Source organism: Erinaceus europaeus, chromosome 12 (assembly GCF_950295315.1).
Source record: "Erinaceus europaeus chromosome 12, mEriEur2.1, whole genome shotgun sequence".
NCBI classification, from domain to species: Eukaryota; Metazoa; Chordata; class Mammalia; order Eulipotyphla; family Erinaceidae; genus Erinaceus; species Erinaceus europaeus.
In genome coordinates, this window is record NC_080173.1 from 65,222,208 (window position 1) to 65,245,562 (window position 23,355).

At 37.1% G+C, this 23,355-nt stretch overlaps 1 protein-coding gene across 2 annotated transcripts in view; it reads left to right on the top strand.

The window, feature by feature from the left end:
* The window catches only part of CLTC (clathrin heavy chain), a 72,251-nt gene that overhangs the window by 36,768 nt on the left and 12,128 nt on the right, over positions 1-23,355 (top strand). For both annotated transcript variants that reach the window (XM_060203848.1, XM_060203849.1), the window contains exons 7-26: positions 257-454; positions 1,484-1,684; positions 2,378-2,530; positions 3,233-3,355; positions 4,475-4,612; positions 4,889-5,053; positions 5,200-5,380; positions 8,117-8,280; positions 12,763-12,888; positions 13,490-13,632; positions 15,870-16,104; positions 17,501-17,623; positions 18,385-18,530; positions 19,230-19,413; positions 19,505-19,697; positions 20,913-21,070; positions 21,806-21,970; positions 22,096-22,203; positions 22,279-22,446; positions 22,554-22,703. In XM_060203848.1, the coding sequence (XP_060059831.1) occupies positions 257-454; positions 1,484-1,684; positions 2,378-2,530; positions 3,233-3,355; positions 4,475-4,612; positions 4,889-5,053; positions 5,200-5,380; positions 8,117-8,280; positions 12,763-12,888; positions 13,490-13,632; positions 15,870-16,104; positions 17,501-17,623; positions 18,385-18,530; positions 19,230-19,413; positions 19,505-19,697; positions 20,913-21,070; positions 21,806-21,970; positions 22,096-22,203; positions 22,279-22,446; positions 22,554-22,703 (3,222 nt within the window). The remainder of the gene's footprint in view (positions 1-256; positions 455-1,483; positions 1,685-2,377; positions 2,531-3,232; positions 3,356-4,474; positions 4,613-4,888; positions 5,054-5,199; positions 5,381-8,116; positions 8,281-12,762; positions 12,889-13,489; positions 13,633-15,869; positions 16,105-17,500; positions 17,624-18,384; positions 18,531-19,229; positions 19,414-19,504; positions 19,698-20,912; positions 21,071-21,805; positions 21,971-22,095; positions 22,204-22,278; positions 22,447-22,553; positions 22,704-23,355) is intronic.

Genomic DNA, 23,355 nt, shown 5'->3' on the forward strand with positions numbered 1-23,355 from the left:
AGAACCAGATACCACTTTGGTTTATGTGCTGCTAGGGATCGGACTCAGGACCTCATGTTTGAAAGTCCAATGCTTTATGCACTACACCACCTCCTAGACCATGCCCCCCCAAACCCCCCCCCACTTTTTTTAATGGCATTAAGAAGCAGCTATCACAATTTTATTACTGTTTGCTCAGTTGTAACTGAATCTGAACAGTTTTGATATTGTTGGCCAATAAACACATTGTAACTATTCATTACTCTTTAAATTGCAGGTTCTGTCTGTATGTGTGGAAGAAGAAAACATAATTCCTTATATTACTAATGTCCTACAAAATCCTGATTTGGCTTTGAGAATGGCTGTACGAAACAACTTGGCTGGTGCTGAAGAGCTCTTTGCCCGGAAATTTAATGCTCTTTTCGCCCAGGGAAATTATTCAGAGGCAGCAAAGGTGGCTGCTAACGCACCTAAGGTAAATAGTTATGAAAATGAAGTTACCTTAAGTAGATTAACTGTTTGGAGAGGTACTGGCATTCTACAGAAAAGCTGATCTTTTTCATTTTACACTTTAATATGGTAGAATGAGTTACTTATCAGTGCCTGTGCCCCTAGATTTGATTACTTTTCTGTGCTTTAGAGTTGATAAACATTTAAAATTAAGAATTTAAGAAGGAAATATAGATCTATAAACTATGATTTACATAGATAGCGTTACTTGGTTGTAATAATGTTTGATTTTTTTTTTTATGATTAGTTATACTTTTATTTCCAAAAGTGGAGATTAAAAAAATCCTACTCAATTTATGTTAGGCAGAGTTTCTGAAACTGAATTAAGGTGACTCCCCTCACCTTTTTTTCTTTCTTTCTTTCTTTCTTTTTTAAATATTTTATTTATTTTACTAGTGGATAGAGACAGAGAAATTGAGAGGAGAGGTGGAGATAGAGAGTGAGAAAAACAGAGAGACCTCCAGCCCTGCTTTACCACTGTGAAGCTTTCTCCCTGCAGGTGGAGACTAAGGGCTTGAACCTGAATCTTTGTGCACTGTAATGTGTGTACTTAAATGGGTGTGCCACCACCTGGCCCCCTTCCCCTAGCCTTTTTATTATGTTGAACTGAATCAGCATACTATGAAATTTTAATTTGATTTAATTTAGTGAACCTGGAATTATAGCTATCACTGCTTTTTGATTATACTTATTCTCATACAATCAGTACTCTTATTAGATTGATAGATTCATTTACTTTTTCTTAGAGAGGCAAATTGAGGGGGAAGGGAGAGAGAGTTGCGTATAGAACTGCTTCCCCACTCATGAAGCTTGTGTAATGTCCTCTCAGTCATGTGCATCACTACCCAGCCCCAGATTTCTAATTCTTAATTTCCCCATACAGAGGAATGGCAAATGTTGACTGGACTTTACCAGTCAACATAGTGAAAGTTTTTACAAGGTATCATTATTTTGTTGGGTCTCCTTTTAAGAATGTTTACCATTTCTCTTAAAGGGTATCCTTCGCACTCCAGACACCATTCGCCGTTTCCAGAGTGTCCCAGCTCAATCAGGTCAAACTTCTCCTCTACTTCAGTACTTTGGAATTCTTTTGGACCAAGGCCAGTTAAACAAATACGAATCCTTAGAACTCTGTAGGCCTGTACTTCAGCAAGGACGAAAACAACTTTTGGAGAAATGGTTAAAAGAAGATAAGGTACATTGACTTATGTTACCATACATTTACTTTGATTACTTTTGAACACTCTGTTAACAAGAGAAAAATATTTAGGCTATACCAAATGTCTCCCATCTATTGTTTACTGCTTGTAAAAACAGAATTGCATTAAGCATGTAAGCTTACTTGAAAATTTGTCTTTATGACACATTGAGGTATAGGATATCACTGTCACTGGTGGTGGTGGTGGTGGTGGTGGTGGTGGTGGTGGTGGTGGTGGTGGTGGTGGGTGTATGTGTTTAAAACTAACCTGGAACTAGACTAGGAGATGGCTCAGCAGGTAAAAGGTGCCACTCCTTTACCTTGTATGAGACCCTCAGTTTGATCCCTGTTATGATTATAAGGCTATGGTAGACAGCACAAAGATCTCCTTGAGTTTTGGAGTCTGTACTTTGGTATCTCTCCTCCTCTATTCTTCTCCCTCAAGATACAGAATTGGGTAGAGGAGGGAGCTCTCACATGCAAACAAAAAACAAACATGGGTTCATTCTCTGAAAGTGCATTTAAAAGGGCCTGGTGGTGGTGCACGTGGTTGAGTGCACATGCTGCAATGCACAAGGACCCAGGTTCGAGCCCCTGGGTTATTTATAGTGAAAGTAGTGTTTACTGCTCACTTATAAAATAGTTTGTGGATTACTTAACAGTCTTTCTGTTGTTGCTGTTCCTTATCAGCTGGAGTGTTCTGAAGAGCTGGGTGACCTTGTGAAATCTGTGGATCCTACATTGGCACTTAGTGTGTACCTAAGGGCTAATGTTCCAAATAAAGTCATTCAGTGCTTTGCAGAAACAGGCCAAGTCCAGAAGATTGTTTTATATGCTAAAAAAGTGAGTTCAATGACACACATTTTCAACATAAATTCATTTAAACAGTAAGATAAATTATCCTATAGTAATTCTCAGAGGTTTTATTATTGAATTTCCTTAGCTTTTAAATTACTTGGCAAAATACAAAGACACAATTTTAACGTCACAAGTGGTGAAGCAGTCCTACAGATGTCTTTTTCACTCCTCTACCTCCTCACTCCCTTCTCAATTTCTTTCTGTCCTACCAAATAAAATCAATTAATTAAATAAAAAACTGAGCCAGTTCTCCTGTAGGACATTTTAGAATTTTCATACCTCACCTATTGAAGTAGTTTTATTCTTTGAAAATAAACTAGTTAATAAAATTTACAGCTATTTGTTTAAATATGTCATCACTAAGATGTCTATTTGTCTATTATAAACTGAACTCAGAATTAAGCATCTTAAGTTAAACTATATTTGTGCATTCACCAGTAACTCTGTATTAGCATGATTCTACTGCATAAAAAACTCTTGGATTACGTAAAAATGAAGGGGCCAGGTGGTGGTGTACCCAATTGAACAAACATGTTACGGTGTGAAAGAACATGAGTTCAAGCCCCCAGCCCCCACCTTCTCAATTTCTGGCTATCTTTATCCAATAAATAAAGATAATTGAAAGTTTTTTTTAAGTTATATAAAAATGAAACTTTGATTCAGATTTTAAGTTTTGTCTATTTGTAGGTTGGCTATACTCCAGACTGGATCTTTCTACTTAGAAATGTCATGCGTATCAGTCCAGATCAGGGACAGCAATTTGCTCAAATGCTAGTTCAAGATGAAGAGCCTCTTGCTGATATCACACAGGTAAAGGCATCTATAGAAGTTGATAAATGGGGCATACTAGGACCTGAGTAATAGCTTTGGAGAGGACGAGTTTAACCTTTTTCAATCTGTGGAAATGAAAGTCATACTTGTGTACACAAATTAACCTCAAGTGTCTTTTAAAAACAAAATGTCAGTGTGTAGTAAGATACCATTTGTATACAGTTTTAAAACAGGACACCATTTTATTTAGAGATGTATTTATTAAAAACATGGGTATTGAGAAAAGCATAATGGGTGCGCAAAAAGATTTTCTTGCCTAAGGTTCCTTAGTCCAGGGTTCGATCCCCCATACTACCATAACCTGACTAACAAGGACATCAATAACAACAACAATAATAACCACAACAACGATAAAAAAAGGGTAGCAAAAGGGGAAAAAATGGCCTCCAGGGGCAGTGGATTCCTGGTGCAGGCATTGAGCCCCAGCAATAACCCTGGAGGCAAAAAAAAAAAAATGTATATGTGAAAATCTTAAAAATACAAGAGTGGATACTACCAGAGTAGGACAGTAGCCCAGCAGGTAGGACATATCCCTTGCTATGCAAGTGGCCAAGGTTTTAGCCCTAGACCCCATGGGAGTTCCACGGTTTCAGGGGAACTACTGTGCCTTAGTGTGTCTCCCTCTCTACTTCTCTGAGTAGCAATTGTTGTTACTGAGTGAAGGGGAACTAAATATGTTGGTTATTGGGAAACAAGTCTCACAATTCTTCATAGTTATTCTTTTATGTGTTTTAAATATTTTATAAAAAATTCAGTTAGTCTTGCCTGAGGCTTCAATGTGCAGGTTCAATCCCCTGCACCACCATAAGCCAGAGCTGAGCAGTGCTTTGGTAAAAAGTTCAGTTAGGTTGATTACCTTATACTATTATACCTTAAAATATTTTGTCCCTGTTTCCTCCAAAAACTAAAAATAACTCCTGAAGACAAAAATATGCTTACATTGTGATGTTACCCAAATAATGTTTTTTTCTGCAAATGGATCTGACAGTTTTTCATATGTGAAGAAAGAGAATGTTTGATTTTTTTTTATTTCTATATTGTCAGTAATAAAATGAAGCAATTTTAAAGTACTCATATTAAACTCCTTTAAACTTGTAGATTGTGGATGTCTTTATGGAATATAACCTAATTCAGCAGTGTACTGCATTCTTGCTTGATGCCCTGAAGAATAATCGCCCATCTGAAGGTCCTTTACAAACACGGCTGCTTGAGATGAACCTTATGCATGCACCTCAAGTATGTGTTTTCATGCTTTTTAGACATATTTCAACACAGATTTAGTAGTTACTCAGAGTTGCTTCATTTGTTACCTGAAGCTACTAAGATGCCAGTTTAAGATCTAGTCAACACTACTTTATACTTTCCTTTATTGATTCACTATTAAATCTTTTTTATTAGTGATTAGTTTACAGGATAATTCACTGTTGAATCTTAGTATCTTATCTTGATTTTAAAAGTCTTGGTATAAATAGAGGATGTTAAAATAAACTCATCCTGCTGGTGGTTTTCTAGGTTGCAGATGCAATTCTAGGGAACCAGATGTTTACACATTATGACCGGGCTCACATTGCTCAGCTGTGTGAAAAGGCTGGCCTCCTGCAGCGGGCATTGGAACACTTCACTGACTTATATGACATAAAACGTGCAGTTGTTCACACCCATCTCCTTAATCCTGAGGTATTTCAGTCTCTTACTTAACAAATTGTGTTTGTTATGTAATTGGCATTACACAAAATGTGTTTGTAGTACTAAATGATAATAATTTCATGTTACCTTTATATTCAGTGTTGTTTATTTATGAACTTACTCATTTTGTCCAATAGTGGTTAGTGAATTACTTTGGATCCTTATCAGTAGAAGACTCCTTGGAGTGCCTCAGAGCTATGCTGTCTGCTAATATTCGTCAGAATCTGCAAATCTGTGTTCAGGTGGCTTCTAAGTATCATGAACAACTGTCAACTCAGTCTCTGATAGAACTTTTTGAATCTTTCAAGAGTTTTGAAGGTAATTGGAAATTCCTGAGTTGCTTTTAATTCAGATAACCAGGGAGAGGTATTGTTCTGATCAAAGACTATTATATTTTTATGAGACAGTTTATTCAATAAGTATTATCTTTTATTTATTTATTTTCCCTTTTGTTGCCCTTGTTTTTTATTGTTGTTGTAGTTATTATTGTTGTTGTTGATGATGTCGTCGTTAGATAGGACAGAAAGAAATGGAGAGAGACAGACACCTGAAGACCTGTCTCCTCATAAGAAAATCACGATAATTGAGAATCACTACTGTATTGATGTCATCACCAATGGGTGACTCACAAGTTCATTAGCTAAACTGGTTCCCATTAACCTTCTGTAATTCTTTTAGCATTGCTCCAGATAGATGGAATGAACTATTCTATTTTTTTTTATTTTATTTATTTATTCATGAAATAGATAGGTTTCTGTTAACTACACACTAAATAGCTAGTATACACTAAATATCAGTTTATCTACTATACACTAAATATGTTATAATATACACTAAATATCTAGTATACATTACAATAGTTACCCCCCTACTAATTTTATAAATTTAAAGTAGTCAAAATTGGGCCAGCAGAATAGCTCACCTGGATTGTAGATTTGTTTTACAAGCAGGTGGCCCAGGTTCAAGCTGAGCCCCCACTGCATTATAGGAAGCTTCCATGCTATAGTGTCTTTCCCTCACTCTTAGTATCTGAAATCATTGACCTGGAACTATAAAGCCCCAGTGGCAACAGTAACAAAAAATGTTCATAATAAAAATTACAGTAGTTAAAGTGGAATACATTAAATTTTTTAGTTCTGTGGCTAGGGAAATAGCTCAACTAGTAAGAGCACTGAGCATTAGTTTCTGAGTTCCCCAGCTTGGTCTTCAGCACTGCCAGTATTAGAGTGGTCCTCTGGCTTATCTCTCTCTCTCTCTCTCTCTCCTTTTCTTTGCCTCATGTGAAATTCCCTCATATAATAAATGAAATCTTTTCTAAAATTTAGTTTTGTGCCAACAGTGGTACACCAAAGTAACCAGGTGTAAAGATCCTGATTCAAGCCCCCATTCTCCACCTGTCAGTGAAAATTTGACCAACAATGTTGCAGGTGTTGTAAATAACGTCCAATTAAAATGACTTGTCCAGGCAAAAGATAAATTGAAGCAAGGTGTTTACTCTTTTGCAAAAGTGTGTGCAACCAACAGTGGCAGTCAGGCAGCAGCATGCCCCCCCCCCCTCCTCCCTTCTATTATATCTGACACAGAACTGTCTCCTCCATCCCTGGGCTGGGCTTCAGAGCTCACCATCTCCCCATTCTCTGAATAATGAAAGGAACAGAATCTGAGGGTCTCTATTGGAAGATTAGCAAGTAACTATTATCTGACCTAAGGAATACAGAACTACTGGCCACAAGTGGCCATATATAGCAATTTATTAATTTTTAATTATTTATCTATTCCCTTTTGTTGCCCTTGTTTTATTGTTGTAGTTGTTGTTATTGATGTTGTTATTGGATAGGACAGAGAGAAATGGAGAGGAGGGGAAAAAAGACAGAGGGAGAGAAAGATAGACACCTGCAGACCTGCTTCACTGCTTGTGAAGCGACTCCCCTGCAGGTGGGGAGACGGGAGCTTGAACCGGGATCCTTACGCTGGTCCTTGTGCTTTGCGCCACATGCGCTTAGCCCACTGCGCTACCACCCGACTCCCTAGATAACTATTTTTTAAAAAAATATTCTTTTTTTTACTAAATGGTTGTTCTGTTCATGTTCCTTTGACAAGAAGACCTAACCATCCCTTAAACAGGTGTTTCTCCCTTTCTCATTCCTTCTCCCTTTCTGTTTCTGTCATTGTTAGAATAAAGGAAAAGGGAGAAAGGATTGTGGGCACTAAGAGAAGTGGAGTTTTTGTGCTGGCACTGAGCCCCAGTTATAACCTTGGTGACTCAAAAAAAAAAAAATTAAGTCTAATTCTATAGCCACTACGCCACCTTCAGGGCCACAAAAAACTGAGTCCATTTCCACTAGCCACATTTTGGGTTTTTACTAGTCGTTAATTCTTAGTGACTATTATATAAGACAGTGTAGATGCAGAACATTTTTGTTACTGCAGAAGTTCTGTTAAAATAACACTGCATTAAACTATTTCCTTCCTTACTCTCCCTCCCTCCTCCCCCTTTCTTTCACGAGAGAGAGACTCCAGAGCACTGCTCAACTCTGGCATAAGGTTCGATCCTCCGTGGCTATATACATCCGAGTTCTGTGCTCTAACACAACTATTTTCCTGGCCCCATATCATTCTTGATTGCAAAGTATGAATAAATATTTTATCACTGTGATTTTTCACATGTTGCTTTGCCCTCATTCTCTTCTGAGACTGAGTACATGGATCTGCATTATTTTCAAGTTATTTTTGTATGTTTTCTGTTAGCTCTGTATAAAAAAATGCCTGTTTTAGGGAACTTCAGTTAAAAGTTCTCATGAAATAATATAATGTATTAGTTTTGATATTGAGTTGCTACCTCCTATTTCTCAGCAATTAGGAGTGAGTGAAATTTTATTTCATAGGAATTAAGGTGCAAATTCTTTTTGTTGAACTGATTTCTGGATTAGTAAATATTGAATGTTTTAGGAACTAGTTTTGGGATCACTTAGCAATTTTATGATTACGTATTTCTTAGTCCTTCAATTCTCAAAGATGAACCTTTAATTAATTCCAGTTATTTATTTCTCTAAGGTCTCTTTTACTTTCTTGGATCCATTGTTAACTTTAGTCAGGACCCAGATGTGCACTTTAAATATATTCAAGCAGCTTGCAAGACTGGACAGATCAAAGAAGTAGAAAGAATCTGTAGAGAAAGCAACTGCTATGATCCAGAACGAGTCAAGAATTTTCTCAAGGTAGGAGGTTTTGAATCCATCTTCTGGTTGGCTTGAAGGTCAGCCATTCTGCCAGAATTCAGTCATAGTTTTAAAATATTTTATTCTGCATTGTCAGAGTCTTAGCATTCTCAAAGTATGTGCTGAGTTTCCCCCCCCCCCAAATTAAATCTCTACAGTTTCCTTTGAAATGGGGAAGGAAATTGATAAGTAATACTTATGAATGGCCATCTGTTTAAAGAGCATTGCTCAGCTCAAGCTTCTGGTGATTTGGAGGGTAGAACCTGGGGCTTGGGACACTGAAACATAAAAGTCTTTTTGCTTAACCACCCTGACTGCAGACATAAAAGTATGTTATGCTACCACTGGTATAATATCCCTCCTCTCCACCCCCACCCACTCTTTATTTTTGTCTGTGAATGAGGTAATCAATTTACAGAGTTGCCCTACATTCTAGGTAAAAGATAAACTCTCCTCCTACCCCCAAGTATATAGTTGTATAATCTCTAGGCCATCATGAAACTATTGAGTGCCTTGGCTAACATAATGTATTTGACTTTCTGGTACCCTAAAACAAACAAACAAAAAAAAAAACTCTAAGTGAGAAAGATTTAATGTTTTATGCTTGACTGGTGTACCCACAATGCCAGTTCATTTCCTCCTTTTAGTATCAGTTCTGTTTCCCTTTTAAAAAGAAAACTTCCAAGATTTTATATTTAGTTCTTTTTTTACTAACTTCTCAGCTTTGTGCTTTGCTTGCAATTTCTTCAGTTTTTTTGAACTGTCAAAAGTATGTGACATAGTACTAAATTAACTATTTTCACTTGATTGTAATACTCTTGAGCAAATAAAGTCACTCAGCCCATGAGATCTAATTAGATGAGGATTACTCCTCCACACTTGTGAATTAGGTACAGCCTTGATCAGATAGGAGAGTGGATGTCAATTGTATGCTTTTTTTAATTCCAACCTTTTTCAAATTCCATATTAACTATTACTTATTCCTTCAGTATATGTGTAATGATTACCTCAGACAAATGAAATAATGTGCCCTACCCTCAGTCTCTTCAACCCAGGGGTTATCAAGTGTCTTCTGTACCATAGGTATTCAAGTGATAGCATATTAATAAGCTGTATTGATATTTGTTAGAAACAAGTTAATTAAATATTTTTTAGTCCTTTAATTCTCAAAGGCGAACCTTTAATTAATTTCAGTTATTTATTTCTCTATGGTCTCTTACTTTCTTGGATTCATTGTTAACTTTAGTCAGGACACAGATGTACAATTTAAATATACTCAAGCAGCTTGCAAGACTGGACAGATGAAAGAATACATGTATTTTCTGTCAGCCTATCTTTCTTTTTGACTTTTGACTTATTTCTGACTTCTTGAATGTGTGAGCTAACTAGCCTGAGTTAGAGATAAACTTAGTGTGTTTAAGTAATCTGAGATGGAGCTATTATATTTAACCTGTTACCTCAATAGTGACATTCAACACCTTAGACATATTTTCCTTATTGTACTATAATATGTACTTGTAATACTACTTTTCACTATCACTTTTCATTTCATTTTGGAGGTACTAACTACATTATAATTGTATGTAAATCATGGGTTTTTTGTTTTTTAAAGAGCTCTCAATCTGATTGAAATGTGCAAGTGCAAGTTGTATGTTTGGCACCAAGAATACAGAGATGAGTGGAAAATAATTCCTTTACAGTAGCCTGGAGCAGGATGGAATGGTGTCATCAGCATCATTTGGCTAATATAATACCCTAATTGTGTGAAACTACAGTTTTCTATAGAAAGTGTGGAACTTTTTTCAGACTAAGATGACTTCTAGTTCTTTAATCTTGTTTTCTGTCATTTTTCTTTTCCTGGCTTTGCTTTAGCCATACTGACTTCCTTGCTTTTCTTAAAACTCCCTAAGGCCTCTCCTGCTCAACATCCTTTGCTAATGCCCCTTTCTGCCTTTCATGCAGACCTTCATGAACTGCTTCCTTATCTTCAGATTTTAAGGAAATCCAGATTACCCTGACTATAATGCAACCTATCCCTATCCCATCCTCTCCGCCATCTCCTGCTTTATTTAGTTAAATGAATAGCTTTATGCTTACAGAAAAATCTCTGGGGCTGGGTGAAAGCACAGTGTTGGCACACAAAATTCGCATGCGAGAGATCCCAGTAGGCACTCTACACATACACACTACAAATAGCCAGGACTGACTAGTACTTGGATTTAAAATGTATGTATATAGGGACTGAGTGGTGGTGCACACCTGCTTAAATGCACACATGACAGTGTGCAAGGACCTGATTCAAGCCTCCAGTTCCTACTTGCAAGGGGAAAGCTTCACAAGTAGTGAAGTAGTCCTGCAGGAGTCTCTCTCTCTCTCTCTCTCTCTCTCTGTCTCCCTCTACCCTCAAAATTTCTCTCTGTCCTATCAAATAAAGTTTTAAAAAATAGAACAAGTTATTTTTAATGTATTTAAAATAAAATATATATACACATATAATTTGCTTAATTTCAATTTTGATCACAAAAAGTTTAAATAGTAACTAGTGGGTAACTTTTTAATAACTTATTTAAAACATTATTAACATTACTTCCATATGTGAAATCATTTGCACAATTTTGTGTGCTTATTAAAACTAGGCTCATGAAGTCTAGTATGGCAGCCTAGGAAGTGGCATAGTGCATAAAGCATTGAACTCTGAAGCATGGGGTTCTAAATTCAGTCCTCAGTATTACATGTGCTGGAGTGTTACTCTGGTTCTATCTATACTTCTTTCTCCCCTCTCTCATAAGTAAAACTTAAAAAAAAAAAAATACTGCTTTAGATGTTTCTTAATTTGAAAATCTGTAGCTGGACTTCCACTTCTGATTTACAGCCTTTAAAAAAAAAATCATATATATATAGTTAGTTAGTTAGTTAGTTCAAGGGTTTTCATGACTTCCAAATTTATTTTTTTTCCAAATACTTCATTGACCTTTCAAATTTTTTATAATTGGCTGACTGATATGCACTAGAATTAAGAATCATTTCATTCTGACCTTGATAATAATTTATTTACCAGACCACTGCACAGCTCTGGCTTGTGGTGGTGCTGGGGATTGAACCTGTGACTTCAGAGCTTCAGGCATGAAAATCTTTTGCATAACCATCATGCTGTCTCCCCCACCCGTGAATAATATTTTTAGCAAATGTCATTAGGGAAAATTCCACTCTGCTTTGTTCTATTTCGTAATAGATAGGAGTCATTTATTGAGGAATGTTTCACTATGTTTCAATGAATTCCTGATAGAAATTGTTGTTTTTTGTGCTGAACCTTATATCTGTGGAATGTACAGGACATGTACCAGGTAATGCCCAGTATAGGTCTTTGTAATATGTCAATCTAGTAGTAGGACTATAACTTGGTATTTGTGGTGGTAAAAGAATTGGTAATTTAATGATGTCTTCAAGTGCAGCCATAATAAAGTATTGGATTCTGAAACATGAAGCTCTGAGTTTGATTCTCATTCTCCTTTGTCTCTCTCTCAACATATACCCCTCTCCCCTTTCTTAATGGGGCCGGACAGTGCTGTGCCCAGTAAAGTGCACACTATGTGTGAGGACCCACATTCAGCCCCAAATCCCCACCTGTGAGGAGAGGAACATTGTTTCTTGACTGGTGGAGCAGTGCCAGAAGTGTCTTTTTCCCTCTCCCTCCTACCCACCCTATATTTCATTCTATCTCCATCAGAAAAAGAGAAAAAAGATTAAGGGGGAAGGCCATCTAGAATAGTGGAATCACTATGTAGGCACCAAGCCCCAGTGATAATCCTGATGGAAAAATAAAAAACTCTTTAAGTGCTTTTTTTAAAGGCCTTTTTCTTATTACAGTAATATCTTGTTGCCTTTTTTAGCATTATTAAAGTAAATGGTTGGAGTCTAGTGAGGTTGATTGAGATAGGGAGGGAGGGGTAAACACATGAGCCATTTATGTGACTGTTCTTACATCAGTAATTTCATTTTAAGCGTTACTACTCAGTTCCTGTGTGATGGTTTCATATCCTGAGTGCCACTGGTGCCTCAAGTCTTAAAGTTGATACTTTATAAAATGTAAAGGAAGTAGTATTTTGCTGTAAGTTTGATTATTGTCTAGTCAAATTTTACTGAAACTGAAATGAGCACTTTCCAGCTGTTTAGACATCTTTTTTTTTTTTTCTTCTTTTTTTTTTTTTTGTTACCAGAGCAGTGCACTGTTCAGCTCAGGCTTATGGTGGTGTGGGGGATTGGGGATTGAACCTGGGACGTTGGAGCCTCAAGCATGAGAGTCTGTTTGCATAACCATTATGCTACCTACCCTCCACCCGAGACATCTCTTTCTTTGTATGAGAACCATGTTTATGTGAGCCTTACTTGTAATTATAGAACAGATCTTCCCAATTTACATTGATTTAGTAGCAGGTGCAAGGAGAATGAGGCAATTAAATCATCCTTTTGTTCTTTTTTCAGGAAGCAAAACTAACAGATCAATTACCCCTTATCATTGTGTGTGATCGATTTGATTTTGTCCATGATTTGGTGCTCTATTTATATAGAAATAATCTTCAAAAGTATATAGAGATATATGTACAGAAGGTAAGTAAAACTTAGATAACTTAAACATACTGTCTTAGAGCATATTTTACTTTTCATACTTTGAAAATCTTCATCCATTTGAAACTACCCAATAAAAAGCCTGCAAAAATTTTTGAGTTTTTATTATTTTCCAGCAGAATTGTTTCTCTTTTTAAAATGTTACATGCATGATAAGTACATTGCTATTATTGAAAAAAACATTGGAGTGGGATATTTCCTGCTTAATTGAGGTTTCTGTAGAAGCTGTAGATTCTATAAGCAGTTTATAAACCATCTTCATAGATATTATCAACTACCTCTTAGTTCCAAAACTAGAAAGGCAGTTTTGCTATAATGGAGGCATGTTTATTAGGTGGTCTTACATAATTATTTGGTAATTTTTTACCTCGTTGGACTTGCTTATTCTTCGGAGTAGTACTGAGGTAGTTTTCAAGTCCAACTTTCAGCTGAATTCTTATCTCTACTAGCAAATTTAGTCTCTTGAATTACTGAATTTTAAAAATTTAACTTAAGGAAAATGTGTTTTATGTTATTTTTATTTCATTTTGCCTTGTTTATGAACACGGTAGCATTTTTCTGTTTTTATTTTTATTATCAATAGGTGAATCCAAGTCGACTTCCTGTGGTTATTGGAGGATTACTTGATGTTGATTGCTCTGAAGATGTCATTAAAAATTTGATTCTTGTTGTAAGAGGTCAATTCTCTACTGATGAGCTTGTCGCAGAGGTTGAGAAAAGAAACAGGTATTGTACTATTTTAACTTTTCTATCTGGGACTAATTAATAGTCCCTCTGAGCATGGTAATGGATTAGCCTGTCAGTTGCCAGAAAGCCACACTAACCTAAGAACCATTATTGCTTGGAAAAAGATACTTTAGAAGTGGCTAACTAGCTTTTACTGAATTTCTGAAACCTTGTGACTGTCATCTAGAAAATGTGTGAACTTGGTTATCACTGTTTTGTAGATTTGTGTCATATCGCTTGAGTTTATGTATGCTTTTAATGTAAACTTTGTCAAAAGCATCCTTTTAATTAGGTTTGATACCAATCCAATAATTCTTCTAATAACCATAGTATTTTTTCAAGTATAACAAGGATAGACAGCTCCCTATATAATACTGAGCTGTTCTGATTTTTTCATTAAAATTTATTTTACTGCACGAGTGACAGTGTTTCACATGAGACAGAAGCCAGAATAACACTATATTACATGTGATACCAGGAATTGAACCAGAAACTTGAGTTATGCAAGTACAGTGCTCTACCAGTTGAGCATTTCTATAACCTGTACTGATTTTTATTTGAACTTTAAAATGTTAAGAATTATGGGGCTAGAGGAGATGGCATAAAGATTGTCCATAATGACTGAAACTCCAGGAGAAGAGAATATTGTATAAGTGCTTCTAAGACTTATTATGCCATGACCTTCTGTCGCCTCTCTCCCCCACCACTGTTTTGATAAATTAGTATTCATACAATGCTGATGTAGGAAATGGCATACTCCAGCTAGAAAAGACAACAAAAAAACCATTTTTGCAGTCAGGTAGGTGGTTCAGCAGTAGAATGCAGGACTTGGAAACATGCCTGCACCGTGAATCCACTGCTCCTGGAGGCCATTTTCCCCCCTTTTGTTGCCTTTGTTGTGGTTATTATTGTTGTTGATGTCATTCGTTGTTGGATAGGACAGAGAGAAATGGGGGGGGGGAGACAGAGAGAGAAAGAAAGACAGACACCTGCAGATCTGCTTCACCGCCTGTGAAGCGACTCCCCTGCAGGTGGGGAGCCAGGGGCTTGAACCGGGATCCTTACACTGGTCCTTGTGCTTTGCGCCACATGCGCTTAACCCGCTGCGCTACCACTCGACTCCCTGACCCACGCTTTTAATACTTAAACCGTGGTAAAAGAGTTTTGATAATCAGAACCACTGAAACAAAATCCCTGACTTAATAAGTCATAACTTGAACTGAGGCTACTGCCTTAATTGTTATTTATGTTAAAGTATAATTACCTAGCCTATTTTCTTCATACCTTTTCCTCATTTGTCACTTTCCCTGAAATTGGTACTTTATCCATGTTTTAAAATTATTTTTTACTTATTGGAAAGAGACGACCAGAAATCGAGAGGGTACGGGGAGAGAGGGAGAAAGAGAGATGCCTGCAGCATTGCTTCACCACTTGTGAAGATTTCCCCCTGCGGACTGTGGGCTTGAACCCTGGTCATTGCACACTATAATGTGCGCACTCAGCCAGGTGCACCACCACCCAGCCCTTTGTCTATTTTTTTTTTTTTAAGATTTTTATTTATTAATGAGAAAGATAGGAGGAGAAAGAAAGAACCAGATATCACTCTGGTACATGTGCTGCTGGAGATTGAACTCTGGACCTCAGGTTTGAGAGTCCTATTCTTTTTTTTTTTTTTTTTTAATTTTATTTTCCCTTTTGTTGCCCTTTTTTTTATTGTTGTTGTAGTTATTATTGTTGTTATTGATGTCATCATTGTTCGATAGGACAGAGAGAAATGGAGAGAGGGGGAAAGAAAGATAGACACCTGCAGACATGCTTCACAGCCTGTGAAGCGACTCCTCTGCAGGTGGGGAGCCGGGGGGCTCAAACCGACATCCTTACACCAGTCCTTGCCTTTCACGCCACATGCGCTTAACCCGCTGTATTACTGCCCAACTCCCAAGAGTTGTATTCTTTATCCACTGTGCCACCTTCCGGACCACTGTCCATTATTTTTTAAAAGCCTATTATGTAGTTTTTATTTGTCCTATCTAGATAATGTAATAGATAGGTTTGGGAGGATTTGAAGTAAGTCTTACGTATCTTCTTTGTAGTTTGAGATGGAGTTTTAATTATCTAGTCTACAATAGGATTATTGTGGATGACAAATAATGTAAAGGAAAGTACTATATAGGCCATGAGGTGCTTTTATAATTCTATATGTGTGTCTGAATTGTCATTGTTTTGTTTTTCACTAGATTGAAACTCCTTCTTCCTTGGCTAGAGGCCAGAATTCATGAAGGCTGTGAAGAGCCAGCTACTCACAATGCATTAGCCAAAATCTATATAGACAGCAATAACAACCCAGAGAGATTTCTTCGTGAAAATCCTTACTATGACAGCCGTGTTGTTGGGAAATATTGTGAGAAGAGAGATCCACATCTGGCCTGTGTTGCTTATGAACGTGGCCAGTGTGATCTGGAGCTTATTAATGTAAGTATTACTAGAATTTGTAGACAATAGGCTGCATTTAAAAAAAAAATCTGTTACTCAATTTTGAACTATTGGGTTTTAGAAGTTTCAGAGTAGTGTTAGGTGACAGGGAAAATTTGTAAGAACATACTGATAAAACTTTACAATATTTGTGAAGTTTTATTTTATCATAGTAAACAAATCTTAAGCAAAACTTGAGGGCCAGGTAGTGACACGCTTTTTTTTTTAATATTTTATTTTATTTATTTATTCCCTTTTGTTGCCCTTATTGTTTTTATTGTTGTAGTTATTTTTGTTGTTGTCGTCGTTGTTGGATAGGACAGAGAGAAACGGAGAGAGGAGGGGAAGACAGAGGAGGAGAGAAAGATAGACACCTGCAGACCTGCTCCACCGCCTGTTAAGCGACTCCCCTGCAGGTGAGGAGCCGGGGTTCGAACCGGGATCCTTATGCCGGTCCTTGTGCTTTGCGCCACCTGCGCTACAGCCCGACTCCCCGTGACACACCTTTTTAAGCACACACATTACAGTGCACATGGACCCAGTTTCAAGGCCCCGGTCCCCATCTGCAGGGGGAAAGCTTCACAAGTGGTGAAGCAGGGCTGCAGGTGTCTCTCTGTCTTTTCCTCTCTCTGTCTCCCCCTCCTGTATCTGTTTCTGTATAATAATAAATATAAGTTTTTTTTTTCAGTTTCTACATTTAATTAATAATTAAAACCATTAACATTTAGGATAATAATTAACATGAAAGAATTTCTTTTCATTTTATCATTTTACTTTTGTCTGTGAATTTTTGCATTTTGTCTTTTTTTTTTCTTTCTTTTATGTTTTGAATTTTTTTTTTCCATATCCCACAAATATAAGTATTTTTAAAAGAAAATCTTGTTTATGTCTTAATTCATATTATAAATAGAAGTAATAAACTTTCATGTAAAACACTAAAGAGGGAGTCGGGCGATAGTGCAGTGGATTGCATGGCAAATAGCACAATGACCGGCGCAGAGATCCTGGTTCACGCCCCTTGCTCCCTACCTGCAGGGCAGTCGCTTCACAAACAGTCTCTTCCCCTTCTCTCTCCATTCTCTCTGTCCTGTCCAACATCAATGGCACCAAACAACAACAATAATAATAACTACAACAATAAAACAACAAAGGCAACAAAAGGGAAAATAAGGGTGGGGTATATCATAAATATTTTTTAAAATTTTTTTAAAAAACACTAAAGAGAACATAGGTGATAGGAATATTAGGGTGTTGTTTTTGTTGTTGTTGTTGTTTTTAATTTTTATGTACCAGAGCACTGCTTAGCTCTGGCTTGTGGCGATTTAAGGGCATAAATCTGAAGAAAAAAAAACCTTTACATTTTAACCTTGAAATTAATCTTTAATGTTTTATTTAGGTTTGCAATGAGAATTCCCTCTTCAAAAGTCTTTCCCGCTATCTGGTACGCCGAAAGGATCCAGAATTATGGGGTAGTGTCCTGCTGGAAAGCAACCCTTACAGGAGACCCTTAATTGACCAGGTAAGTTTGGAAATTATGTTCTGTTAATTATGAATAATTCATTGTGAAAGAAGCCCCCCCAAAAATCCCTACATAGATACATATATCAGAAATGTTAAAAAATAAAGTACTATATCCCTCCTAAAAATGTACCTTAAATGAGATAGACAGGTTAATTATTTCAAAACTGTTTATTATAGTTAAGAAGGAAATTAAATATTCAATGAGCAAAAATTGCTGTTATCCCATCTGCGGGGAAAAGCTTCACAAGTGGTGAAGCAATGCTGCAGCTGTCTCTCTGTCTGTCTCCCTCTCTGTCTCCCCCTCCCTTCTCAATTTCTCTCTGTTTCTATCCAATAATGAATATATTTTTTAAAAAAGAAGTATAAATAGAAAAGAAAATAGATTGGAGCTGTTGCTTTTTGTTGTTGTTGTTACTGTTTTTTTTTGTTGTTGTTGTTGTTACTATTGGGAGCTTTTCTAGGAAAAATTACCAAGCAAGTACAAATTTTCCTGAAGAAAATTTTCATTGCAATATCTGGAAACCATGCAAATAGCCAGAGATGGAGGAATTACTGAATATAGTGTCAGATCTGTGTTGTTAGATTACATGTAGACATGAACATTACATGTGATAATGAAGAACCGTTACTTTAGATTATAGATATTTTTCCTTTGTTCTCTTGATTATTTCAAGTTTTCTACTTGAGGCTATCTTCCTACTAGATAACATCACCAGAACCATATAGTCTCATACTTACTTACTAATCATACTCCTGTAGGTTGTACAGACGGCTTTGTCTGAGACTCAGGACCCTGAAGAAGTGTCAGTAACTGTCAAGGCTTTTATGACTGCAGACCTTCCTAATGAACTTATTGAACTGCTAGAGAAAATTGTCCTTGATAACTCTGTATTCAGTGAACACAGGTATGCTTTGAGAGGAGTCTATTGGCTGTTTATATTCAGTCTTTCATATTTTTGTTTGTTTGTTTGTTTGTTTTACCAGAGCACTAGTCAGCCCTGGCTTATGGGGGTGTGGGATGATTAAACCTGTGATTTCTGAAGCCTTCAGCATGAGGGTCTTTTTGCATGACCATTATGTGATCTACCCTGCCCCCTGATTTGTATTTTCTAGGAAGGAATAAAGAGACAGAAACATTGGAGTTGTCTGAATCTCTTTATTCTCATAGTTCTTTGCATAGTACTTTCTGAAAAGGGGAAATTTTTTTCTCTTTTTTTTTTTTTTTTTTACCTCTTAGAACTACTCATTTCTGGCTTATGGTGGGGTGGGGGGTTGAACCTGGGACTTCAAAGCCTCAGGCATGAGAGTCTTTGTATAATCATTATGATATCATCCCCTGCCAGAAGGAAAACTTTTTTTTATTATATTAATTTATGTATTGGATAGAGACAGCTAGAAACCAAGAGGGAAGGGGGTGATGGAGGATAGACACTTGTAGCCCTGCTTTGCCACTCGCAAAGTTTTCCCCCTGCAGGTATGGACCAGGGGCTTGAATCTGGGTCCTTATGCACTGTAATGTGCACCACCACCTCGTCCACTGTAATATTTATTCTTTATAATCAATCAGGTGTTAAAATATATTCAAATATCTTGTTTTCTTAAAGGAATCTTCAAAACCTCCTCATCCTTACTGCAATTAAAGCTGACCGTACTCGTGTTATGGAGTACATTAACCGCCTGGATAATTATGATGCCCCAGATATTGCCAATATTGCCATCAGTAATGAGCTATTTGAAGAAGCATTTGCCATTTTCCGGAAATTCGATGTCAATACTTCAGCAGTGCAGGTAAATACTAAGCTTATATAAACTGTAATACCTTTTCTTGATTACTTGTATGGGTGTATGTAAGTGAGTATCTTGAAAATTGGTTGCCTAGGTCTTAATTGAACATATTGGAAACTTGGATCGGGCATATGAATTTGCTGAACGCTGCAATGAACCTGCAGTCTGGAGTCAGCTTGCAAAAGCTCAGTTACAGAAAGGAATGGTTAAAGAAGCCATTGATTCTTACATCAAAGCAGATGACCCTTCATCCTACATGGAAGTTGTTCAGGCTGCCAATACTAGTGGTATGACTTACTACTTTTATGTGCTTGTCAATTCAGATAATTTATCTAAGATATGATTTAGCAAAGCATTGAGATATAGCTATCCTGAGTTATATATTGCATGGCTATTTGAAAAAGCATTTAGCTCTCCATCATAGTCTAGATAGGATGTTTTTTGTGAAGTCATAAAATATCCACTAGGAGAATTCATTAACAGTAATCAAAGAAGGGCAGGGACTGGGTAGGGGCACAACCTGTAAAGCATATAGGTTACCATGCTATATGGAGGACTTAAGTTCAAGCCCCCATCCTCCCCCCACCCTCCACCTACAGTGGGAAAGCTTCTCAAGTAGTGGAGCACTACCTGGAGATATCTCCCTTTGTCTCTCACCCTATTTCTCTCTGCGTCTATCATAATTTTTAAAAGTTGTGAGGGCCAGACCTCTGGGAGCTATGGATTTGTTTTGTGGGCATGGAGCCCCAGTTGATAACCCTGTGGCAATAAAGAAACAAGGAGGGGGGCTGCAGCTGCATAGTGCAGCTGCTTTGTCGTGTGTGTGACCAGATTTGAGAACGACAACCCTCACCAGAGTGGGGGATGGTTTTGGTGTTGTAGAATCTTTCTCTGCCTCCCCCATTTTTACATATTTATTTATAGTTGCATAGAGACAGAAAGAAATTGAGAGGGGAGGAGGAGTTAAGTGAGGGAGAAAGAGGGGCCAGGTGGTAGTACACCTGGTTATGCATACACCCTACAGTTTACAAGCACCCAGGTTCAAGCCCTGGTCCCCACTTGCAAGGGGAAGGTTTTGCTAGTGGTGAAGTAGAGCTGCAGGTGGCTCTCTCTCTCTCTCTCTCTCTCCCTCCCTCTCTAGCTCCTCCTCCCCTCTAAATTTATCTCTGTCTCTATCCAATAATAAATAAAGTTAAAAATATGCTTATAAAAAAAAAAGGAAGAGAAACACCTGCAGCCCTGTTGCACCAGTTGTAAAGCTTTCCTTCTGAAGGCCCCACTAACTACAAAAAAGAAAAAGTGGAAATTCATCTACCCATTCTGGCATTAAGAATACAGAAATATAATAGATTTTTTTGATAATTTGGGTACTTTTTATATGTGTTACTCTCTATAATATTACCTTGAAAAAAAAAAAGGAATTCTCAATAACTTGGGTTAAAAAAGAATTCTAATGTTTAGACATTTGTGTTTAGATTTAGTTTTTGTTTCTCCATACCTAGGAAACTGGGAAGAACTAGTTAAATATTTACAGATGGCTCGTAAGAAGGCTCGAGAATCCTATGTGGAGACAGAATTGATATTTGCATTGGCTAAAACAAATCGCCTTGCAGAGCTAGAAGAATTCATCAATGGGCCAAATAATGCACATATTCAACAAGTGAGTTTCTTGTTAAATTTTTTCTTTTTTCTTTTCTTTTTTAAAGATTTTACTGATTTATTAATGAGAGAGAACCAGACATCACTCTGGTACATGTGCTGCCGGGAATTGAACTCAGGACCTCATGCTTGAGAGTCCGATGCTTTATCCACTGCGCCACTTCCCAGACCACTATTTTTTATTTTCTTAAATTATACTTTGTTTATTGTTGAGAAAGATCAAAATACTGCTTTGATTTGCAGTACTGAGGATAAGGTAAATAATAATAGTTGGACAGATTAGCTTTGTAGTCTCAACGTATTATAACTGAAGACTTTTCATGTGAAAAATCTTGCAGTAGGCCAGTGAAATAGCTCACTTGGATAGTGTGCTGCACTGCCATATGCATTACCTGTGTGGAGACCACACTAAAGGAAGCTTTAGTGCCTTGGTCTCTCATCTCTGCCTCTGTCTCCATCTAAAAGCAATTAAAAGAAAGGAAGAAAAGTCTTACAAGAAAATATATTCTCTTATTTATTTATTCATGAAAATGATAGGGGGAGAGAGAAAAAGAACCAGACATCATTCTGGTACATATGCTGCCAGTGATTAAACTTGGGACTTTATGGTTGAGAATCCAATGCTTTATCCACTGCGCCACCTCTGGGCCACCAAGAAAATACATTCTCAGTCTTAAGTTACAACTTTGGAGAGAGGACGAAGATTATTATGAAAACATATCGGCTTTTTTTCCAGGTTGGTGACCGTTGTTACGATGAAAAAATGTATGATGCTGCTAAATTGTTGTACAATAATGTTTCAAATTTTGGACGTTTGGCATCTACCTTGGTTCACTTGGGTGAATATCAGGCCGCTGTTGATGGAGCTAGGAAAGCTAATAGTACTCGGACATGGAAAGAGGTAATCTGTATACTAGTTTGCATGGAAAAATTAGGTGCCGTTTAGAAATGCTCTTAGAAATGATTGACTGAATTATTCCATCGTGTTTACAGTTCAGTTTACATAATTGAGATGTTTTATTGTAGGTCTGCTTTGCTTGTGTAGACGGGAAAGAATTCCGACTTGCTCAGATGTGTGGGCTGCATATTGTAGTACATGCAGATGAATTGGAGGAACTTATCAACTACTACCAGGTAATGAACAGAGACTTATATTATTTGAGAGCTTTTTGCCACATAAATTACTAATTACAGATTTCCTTTACTTAGGATCGTGGATACTTTGAAGAACTGATAACCATGTTGGAAGCAGCATTAGGACTTGAGCGAGCTCACATGGGGATGTTCACTGAATTAGCTATCCTATATTCTAAGTTTAAACCACAGAAAATGAGGGAGCACTTGGAGCTGTTCTGGTCCAGAGTGAATATTCCTAAGGTAAGCAGCTTTTAACACTGTAAGGCAACACTATAGCTAAGACTAAAGCATCAGTATTCTCAAGATACTATAATCCATATTAAAGCAATTAAATGTTTCTTATGCAGGTGCTAAGAGCTGCAGAACAAGCTCATCTTTGGGCAGAATTGGTGTTTCTGTATGACAAATATGAAGAGTATGATAATGCCATAATTACCATGATGAATCATCCAACAGATGCATGGAAAGAAGGGCAGTTCAAAGATATAATTACTAAGGTATGTACCTTCTTTAGAAAGGAAATGTTTGATGCCCAAGAGGTGGTATGGTAAGTAAAGCATTACACTTTGAAGCATGAGGTCCTGAGTTTGATCCCTAGGATCATGTGCCAAAGTGATACTCTGTTCCTCTTCTCTCAGACACATAAATATGTTTTAAAATATTTTTTAAAAAAACAAAACAGTTGTCTTGAGAGGTAATGCAGTAGAGAAAGCATTGAAATTTCAAGCATGAGATCCCAAGTGTAATCCCCAGTGACATGTGTACCAGAGTGATAATCTGATTCTCTCCCTCGTCCTATATCATTAATAAATACATGAAATCTTTAAATTAAAAAAAAAATAGGAGGGGCTGAGGAGACAGCATATTGGTTATGCAAAAATAATGCTTGAAGCATCAAAGATCCCAGGTTCAATCCCCAGTGCCACCAAAAGCTATAGTTGAGCAGTATTCTGATAAAAGTAATTAAGTAAATAAATATTTAAATAATAAGGCACCTTTAAAATTTTTTTTTCAACAGGGGAGACAAGACTACATAATTGTTATGCAAAAGACTAAAAAAAGGCTCTGAGGTCCCAGGTTTACTCCTCCACACCACCATAAACCAAAGTCAGGTGGTAGTCCAGCAGGTTAAGCATACTTGGAGCAAAG